The 7,575-nt window shown below is 60.5% G+C and overlaps 1 protein-coding gene across 1 annotated transcript; it reads left to right on the top strand.

Annotated features, from left to right (window-relative positions):
• Positions 1–30: 30 nt before the first annotated feature.
• On the top strand, positions 31–7,285 carry CCNE1 (cyclin E1; the record flags this gene model as incomplete). The annotated part of the gene is made up of 9 exons (XM_006108728.3): positions 31–99; positions 4,264–4,409; positions 4,495–4,630; positions 5,380–5,526; positions 6,115–6,210; positions 6,370–6,504; positions 6,607–6,718; positions 6,796–6,953; positions 7,134–7,285. Coding segments are annotated over 9 exons (1,122 nt in total), but the record flags the coding sequence as incomplete, so codon positions are not given.
• Positions 7,286–7,575: the final 290 nt, after the last annotated feature.

Genomic DNA, 7,575 nt, shown 5'->3' with positions numbered 1-7,575 from the left:
TCTCCTTGCGGGTGGAGGTCGCCCCGGTAGTTTCTGCAGGATCCAGACGAAGAAATTGCCAAGATCGACAGGACCGTGCGGGGCCCGTGTGGCGATCAGGTAGGTTCCCACGCTGCCGGGGCCTCCCGGGGGGCGCCTGCGCCCGCTGGGTGCGTGGGTCTCGGGCCGTCCTGCCGCTGGCTGGAGGCTCTCTCGGTGGCCGCCTCCTGGGGCTGAGCAGTGCCTGCTGTCGGGGACACGGGCCTCTGCGGCCTCAGTTTCCCGGAGGGGCTTGTGCTCCTCATGGTGTGGAAGAACCAGGATGGACATGGAGTGACCCAGTCCGCCACTTTCTGCCCTGAGGACACTGAGCCTCGGGCAGCCTCCCCCAGAGTCCTGTGCAGCCGGGGCGGGTCGGCCTCGGCTGGTCTGTGGGCGCCTGCCCCGGGGAGGGCTCCTGACTCCCTTCTGGGTGGCTGTGATGATGGTCTGCGTGGGTCCATCAACGGCTTCTCCCCGTTCACACTGTGCTTGCGCCTCCTGGGGCTTGAGGCCCTCCCGGCCCCTTCTGTCTGTCTGTCTGTCTGTAGGTCAGGTTTAAACTGTGACCCTCCTTCTGGAAGGTCTTCCAGCCCATCTAGCAGTTGCCAGTCATGGTCACTGCAGCCCGGGGCTCGGCCTGGCCGTGGAGGCCAGAGGGTTAGTGGGACACCGTGTGTAGTAAGTGTGTCTCAACACATATTTTTTATTGACTGGCTCGTGTCTCTCGCCCCTCCTTCACGGACTTCCCGCCAAATTGCCTGCACGCGCATGATATCATTATAATATCAGAAGTTCCTGGCAGAACAGGCGTGGATTATCTCTCTGCCTCAGAGATGGCTGCGGACTGTAGTTCTGGCTGCAGCAGGGGGAGCTGCCTGTCTCCACACGAGCCGGTCAGGCCTCTGACCCCCTCCGCAGGTAGAAGCTGAGCGGGAACCCCACCTGCGCCGAGGGCAGGGGGCCTGGCCAGGTGAGCCGTGGGCAGCGCGTCGCTCCTGGGCCCGGCAGCTGGGCGTGGGAGAGCGAGGGCCTGCACAGTGCCCTCACAGTGTGCCTGCACAGGAGGCCCGGGAGTGAGCGTTTCTGGGCCGACTCCACTGAACAGTGAACCAGGGGTTGAAGACGTCCTCCTCTATTAGGAGAAGAAATAGTTCATTTTAGGACAGGAAGTAACAGTGCATCCCAGTTCTTCCCTTTTTCTCCCCTTAAAACACATCTTCAAGCAAGTCGGCGTGTGTGTGTGTTTTGTTTGTTTGGGTTCTTTTTTGGTTAATCCTCACTGGAGGGTATTTTCCCCATTGATTTTAGAGAGATTGGAAGGGAGGTGTGAGGAGGAGAGAGAAACATTGATGTGAGAGGGCCACATCCATTGGTTGCCTCTGCGTGGGCCCCGGGAACCTGCACCCAGGCACGTGCCCTTAACTGGAATGGAGCCCGAGACCCTCCGGTTCCTGCGCCAAACCTCTAAGCACTGAGCACGCCGGCAGGGCAGGCGCGGGGACCTGTGTGGCTGTATGGTGTGGGTCTCTGCTTGGTGGGTTCAGGGTGGTGTTTTGCTCGGATGGGGATTCTCAGCTGAGGCTGCAGCCGGCTGCCTGAAGTTTCAGAGGATTTCTGCTCTGAAGGCCGCCCGGGCGGTGCCTGGGTGCCGAGGCGGAGCTGTGGCCTGTGCCCGCTGCAGAGAGCTGGGAGTTGTGCCGTATTATTTCTCACCAGAAGGCATTTTCATGCTTGTCCAGAGATGAATGATAACGAGTTTGTGCACATTTTGGAGAGTAGATAGCTTGAAAGTTATCCGGCTACTTAGGGGCAATCGATGTCTCCCATTTCTCAGGGTCGATTTACGCAGCTGGAGTTTTTGGGTAATGGAACCTTTTTGCCCATGAATGACACAGAATCACAGGGTGTCCTAGGTCAGCCCAGGACAACAGCCTCGAGCTACTTGTGCCATCACCTTAAACTTCGTGCAACCGCTTCCTGGGGCCACGGGAACCGCCCACTCCCACCGTGGCCTGATGACAGTGGACTCTACCTAAGGTCCACTTCACGTGTCCATTCTGATGTTTGATCTTTTGCACGTGAAGCGACTGGTATGGAAGTGGAACCGGGGCTTTCTGGCTGTTCTCAGAACATGATTCTGCACCGGGGAGTTCTGTTCTTTATTGAAAGCGGCCCAAGGAGTCGGGTGTTGGAACGGGTGTTGGAGCGGTCAGGAGCGGCCCGTGTGCTCCCCTTCCTTCCTGCGTCAGACTGGGCTGCCTCCTGCGGCCGGGAAGGTTAGGGTGCAGACTGCTGTCTGCTCCCGGCCCTGCCTCCTGCAGAGGCCACCTCTGGGAGCCGTGTGTCCGCTTGTCACCAGTTAGAGCTGCAGGTCGGAAACTGTTGCCGGTTCCTGTCCAAAGGCCTGCTCTCGGCTGCTCCAGCACCGGGGTGGGGGCGGCTCCCAGCTCCTGCCTTCGGACCTCAAATTCATTCCTGGAGGAAGAGCAACCAAACCCTTTCTGAGCGAAGGAAAGACCCCCTAGCACCCTAGACCCGGTGGGAGAGGGGTGGGCCTCCGGGCTGTGGCAAGGCCGCCGTGCATCTGCATGCCCGTCTGTGCTCCTGGGGAGAAGGGCTCGGCCCGGCCAGGCTCCGGCCCTGAATGGGCTCTGGTTTCCTGCGAAAGCGGCCAGCGGGTGGGCTGTGACGGGGAGACCGGGAGCGCACGCTCCACGTTCACTTACAGGCACCTCGGGGGTCTCTCCGCCTGGTCGACGTTAACAGTCTCGGCCTTGAACACCAGGAGGGTCAGGCTTCCCGAGGCCTCCGTGCCCGAAGCATCGTCACCTGCTGGATCTTCAACAAAATCGCCACCTTATGATTGAATCAGTCGTGTACAGAATCAGTCGTGTACAGACAGCAGAATGGGGGCTACCAGAGGGGGAGGGGTGGGAGCAGGACAGGTGTGAGGGGCAAACACAGGCCCTGACCGGCGGTGGGAGGATCTAGACCTGTGGTTGGCAAACTGCGGCTCTTTGGGCCCTTGAGTGTGGCTCTTCCACAAAATACCACGTGCGGGCGCACGTACAGTGTGATTGAAACTTCGTGGCCCATGCGCAGAAGTCGGTTTTTGGCCTGGGCGAGTCTGTTTTGAAGAAGTACTGTTGCTATTTGGCTCTGTTGACTAGTGAGTTTGCCGACCACGGGTCTAGACCTTGGGTAGGGAGCGCGCATGGGTAGGCAGGTGTCAGAACGTTGTACGCCTGAAATTTACGTAAAGTTACTAACCAGTGTTACCCCAAGACATTTAACAAACATTTTTAATCAGTCAGGCTTTTTGAGAATAGGATGACAGCTTTGAAAAGAAAATTCCCTAAATGGCAAATGACCTGAGTATTTTCCAGATATCGAAAGCTGAGTAAAATTCAGTTCTGGCATCTTTCAAAGCAACGCCTGTTGTTTGGGGTCTAATGGTGGCGTCTTCACTTCCCCTTATTTGGGTCTCGCTCCCCAGTGCGGGGGTCTCTGGGCCCCACCCACCTCCGAGGGCTTCTCAGTGTAACCTGTGACCGCGGCTCGACTGGGTCTAGCTGGGCAGGTAGCCTTTGTGTTCTGTTTTGAGTTGAGGAAAACAAGGTCCCCACGACATAATGTGCTTGGGCCCTGCAGCCCATGGAGATGTCACGTTTGAGGTGACGTGGTGCTTCAAAATGGGGAGACTTCAACCATAGATGGCAATTTACACTTTCTGTCTTTATGCTTGTGAATGGGGGTGGTCATGTCAAAATGTTCATCGGAAACTCTACCTTCCCCTTCTAAGAAATGTTCCTAGCTGAGTTGTACTTGTTAAAAAAAACAAACCTCTGACTCCTGACTGAGTGACCCACAGTGCCCTGCAGTGGCCATGCCCAGCGCCTTGCTAGCTGCACGTGGGTCTGTGTGCTTTTCGTTGGTGAAAACCTAAGAGGGTTTGTTGTGTCTTATGCCTCCTGCATCCCTTCGCTGCTCAGACCTCGTGTGAGAAGGATGATCGGAGGATAAGATGCCGCTGACCCGCTCGCTTTCCTAGACACGGACTTCGTGTCCATAGGCTCCCAGGCTGTGCCGGAGGGACAGAACGCTGGGGCCCTGGCGGGCGTGTCTCCTTCGCCCTGCACTGCTGTCCCGGGGGGAGACGTGTGGGCTCCTGCCACGTCCACACGCCCTGCCTGTGGAGGTAGCGGCCCAGCCAGCGCTTACCAACCTGCTTTCCCTTCCCAGCCGTGGGCCGGCAGCGCAGCCTGTGAGAACCCGTGCTCCCTGATCCCCACGCCGGACAAGGACGACAACGAGCTGGTGTACCCCATCTCCGCACACAAGCCCCCCAGCGCCAGGCCCCCCAGAGCCTCGCCCCTGCCTCTGCTGAAGTGAGTGCCTGCCCTGCGCCCCACGGCCCGCGCGGCACGGCGGGTGCACGCTGACCCCGTCTGTCCTCACTGGTGTGTCCTGTAGCTGGGCCAACCGAGAGGAGGTTTGGAGAATCATGTTGAACAAGGAGCAGATGTACCTCCGGGACCAGCACCTGCTGCAGCGGCACCCGCTCCTGCAGCCGAAGATGCGCGCCATCCTCCTGGACTGGCTGATGGAGGTGAGCCGCGGCCCGGCCGGCGGGGGCCTCTGCTCCCAGCCCGGGCCTTCGTCCACTGGCACAGCCCGAGCCTCCGAGGCTGGGGAGGAGGCGAGGCTGGCCCTGTCCCGAGTTTGTAGTTGAGACCGTCTGTCTGAGCGAGAGCCTTACTGCAGCCTGGAGTCTTCACTCCGCTTTCCAGAGCTCTGCCTCTTCTGCAGGAGAGCTTGGACATTTGTAGTCTTTCTTATTTTTTATTTTTATTTTCTTCCTTTAAATGTATTACTGATTGAGAGAGAGAGAGACATGGATGTGTCCGCTTGCTTATACACCCATTGGTTGGTTCTTGTATGTGTCCTGCCTGGGACCCGCCCTGCAGCCTTGGTGTGGGGTTGACGCTCCAACCAGCTGAGCTCCCGCCGGGGCGGGACGTGTAGACTTTACCCAAACGTGCCCTCAGCTGTCAGCTGACTGAGCTCGCCCGTGGTGAGGAAATAGCCGGCGCTTTCAAGTCGGATGGAACTCCCAGGGCAGCACTCGGAGCAGATCCCAGCGTTTGTGACAGGGGTCTGGCCGGCCTGAGCGCGCTCCGAGCTTATTGCCGATGGCAGCTCGCTCCTCCGCGTCCCCTTCCTGCGCCTGTGCTGAGGGGCAAGCAGGGGGTCCTTCCAGGGAAGCACACGTCTCCCTCGGTCTGTCCTTCGGTAGCTCGGGCGGCCTCTGCCTCCCTGCTCCCTCAGCAGCCGGTGTGAACGCCCTTGTTCCGGCAGGTGTGCGAGGTGTACAAGCTGCACAGGGAGACGTTCTACCTGGCGCAGGACTTCTTCGACCGCTACATGGCCACGCAGCACGACATCGTCAAGACGCTGCTGCAGCTCATCGGCATCTCGTCCTTATTCATCGCCGCCAAGCTGGAGGTGCGTGGTCTGCGGGTGCCCGGGGCGGGGCTCACGCGGCCCCTAGTGCCCCCGAGATTGGGGCGAGGCCCACTGCTTGTCTGCGTGCACACCCCACATTGCCCCACGTGAGGCCTTCTAAAGCTGACCCACACACAACCCTAAAAATGAACCAGGAAGGGCGAGAAGCGGTGCGTGCATGACATGCTCAGGGTCACGTAGTCCGATAAGTGGAGAGGTTAGCCCTGACCTAAGAGGACTGCAGTTGGGGTGTGAGGACAGAGTGGACAAGCCCAGCTTCCAAAGATGCTGCTCAAAGTATTGGGCACGATGAAAGTTTCAGACTCTTCCCAGCGAGGAGAAGTTTGATTGATTGACTGGTTGGTGAGGGTGGGTGTTTCATTTCTTTCCCTTTAACGCAGCGTGAACCCCTGGAGTGGCTCCGCATTTATCCCAGGAATGTACCCCCTTCCTTCCCTGCCGTGCACCCCCTCTTTCCCTGCCGTGCACCCCCTCCTTCCCTCCGGCACACTGGGAATGACTTCGGTCGCTATTAATAGTTGAACCGGCAGAGAGGGGCTTGTTGCTAGTAGCGGCTGCTTCCCTCAGGAAATCTACCCTCCGAAGCTGCACCAGTTCGCGTATGTCACGGACGGGGCCTGCTCGGGAGACGACATCCTCACCATGGAGCTGATCATCATGAAGGTGGGCGCGCCTCCCTCCTCAGCGCTTTGCGCACAGCACCCCGCCCCGGCCAGTGCGTCTGCCGGCGCCCCTCCGCGGGACCCGGTGGCCGGGGTCGGCCGTGTGGTCAGCTCCTTGGAGGACAATCAGGCAGAAATGTCTTCCTTCCTCTTCCCTCAGGCTCTCAAGTGGCAGCTAAGTCCCCTGACCATCGTGTCCTGGCTGAACGTGTACATGCAGGTGGCCTACCTGAACGACATGTACGAGGTGCTCCTGCCTCAGTATCCCCAGCACATCTTCATCCAGATCGCAGAGGTCGGTGCCGCGGCCTGGGGTGCCTGCCCCCGTCCCCCCGCCCCCGGCCGCCCGTGGCCCGCGGAGGCGTGTGGCCGCCTGCTCAGTGCTCTGTCCCCGCAGCTCCTGGACCTCTGCGTGCTGGACGTGGGCTGCTTGGAGTTCCCCTACGGCGTCCTGGCCGCGTCCGCCCTGTACCACTTCTCCTCCTCCGAGCTGATGCAGAAGGTCTCAGGTGCGCCTCTCCCCGGGCGCTCGCGGGGCGGACGGGCCGGCCGCTGCCTGGGCGCCTGACCCGCGTGTCCTCCGCAGGGTACCAGTGGTGCGACATCGAGAAGTGCGTCAAGTGGATGGTCCCCTTCGCCATGGTCATCAGGGAGGCAGGGAGCTCGAAGCTGAAGCAGTTCCGGGGCGTGCCCCCCGAGGACGCCCACAACATCCAGACCCACCTGAACAGCCTGGACCTGCTGGTCAGTCCCCCCCCCCCCCCGCCCCCAAGGAGGGAGTCACTCGGCAGGCGCTGCGCTGAGCACAGGCTTCTAGATGGTTCTTTGCTATTTTCCCCTCACTCACCCCCACAGGACACAGCACACAGTCGGTGACGCCCAGACACACTTGCTCCCGTGGTAACACTCTGCTCTTGTCTGCAGGACAAAGCACAAGCCAAGAAAGCCATATTGTCGGAACAGAATAGGGTTTCTCCCCTCCCGTCCGGGCTCCTCACCCCCCCGCCGAGCGGCAAGAAGCAGAGCGGCGAGCCGGAGACGGAGTGACCCACCAGGCTCCTCACCAAAGACAGTGGTGCCCAAGTGCCTGCCGTCCGCGCCCCGGAGGCCGCCTCAGCTTCAGGCGCGAGCAGGGCTCCTGAGGACGGCACTGGACGGGAGTGTCGTCTCGAGGCCTCGACTGTGTGATCAGCGGGTCAAGTTCACCAGCCACCTCCAGACACGACCGCTCGATGCTGCTAGGAGGGCGCTGCTAGACTTGACCGACCCTCCCAGACCCCAGGGCGAAGCTGAGGAGCGCGGCCTCCGGTCCTGGGCGCTCGGTGCTGAGGGGCGGGCGGGGCGGGCGCCATGACGCGGGGCCACG

Source organism: Myotis lucifugus, unplaced genomic scaffold, assembly GCF_000147115.1.
Source record: "Myotis lucifugus unplaced genomic scaffold, Myoluc2.0 scaffold_3288, whole genome shotgun sequence".
NCBI classification, from domain to species: domain Eukaryota; kingdom Metazoa; phylum Chordata; class Mammalia; order Chiroptera; family Vespertilionidae; genus Myotis; species Myotis lucifugus.
Note: the sequence above shows the minus strand (reverse complement) of the source record. Positions and strands in the feature narration are given on the sequence as shown.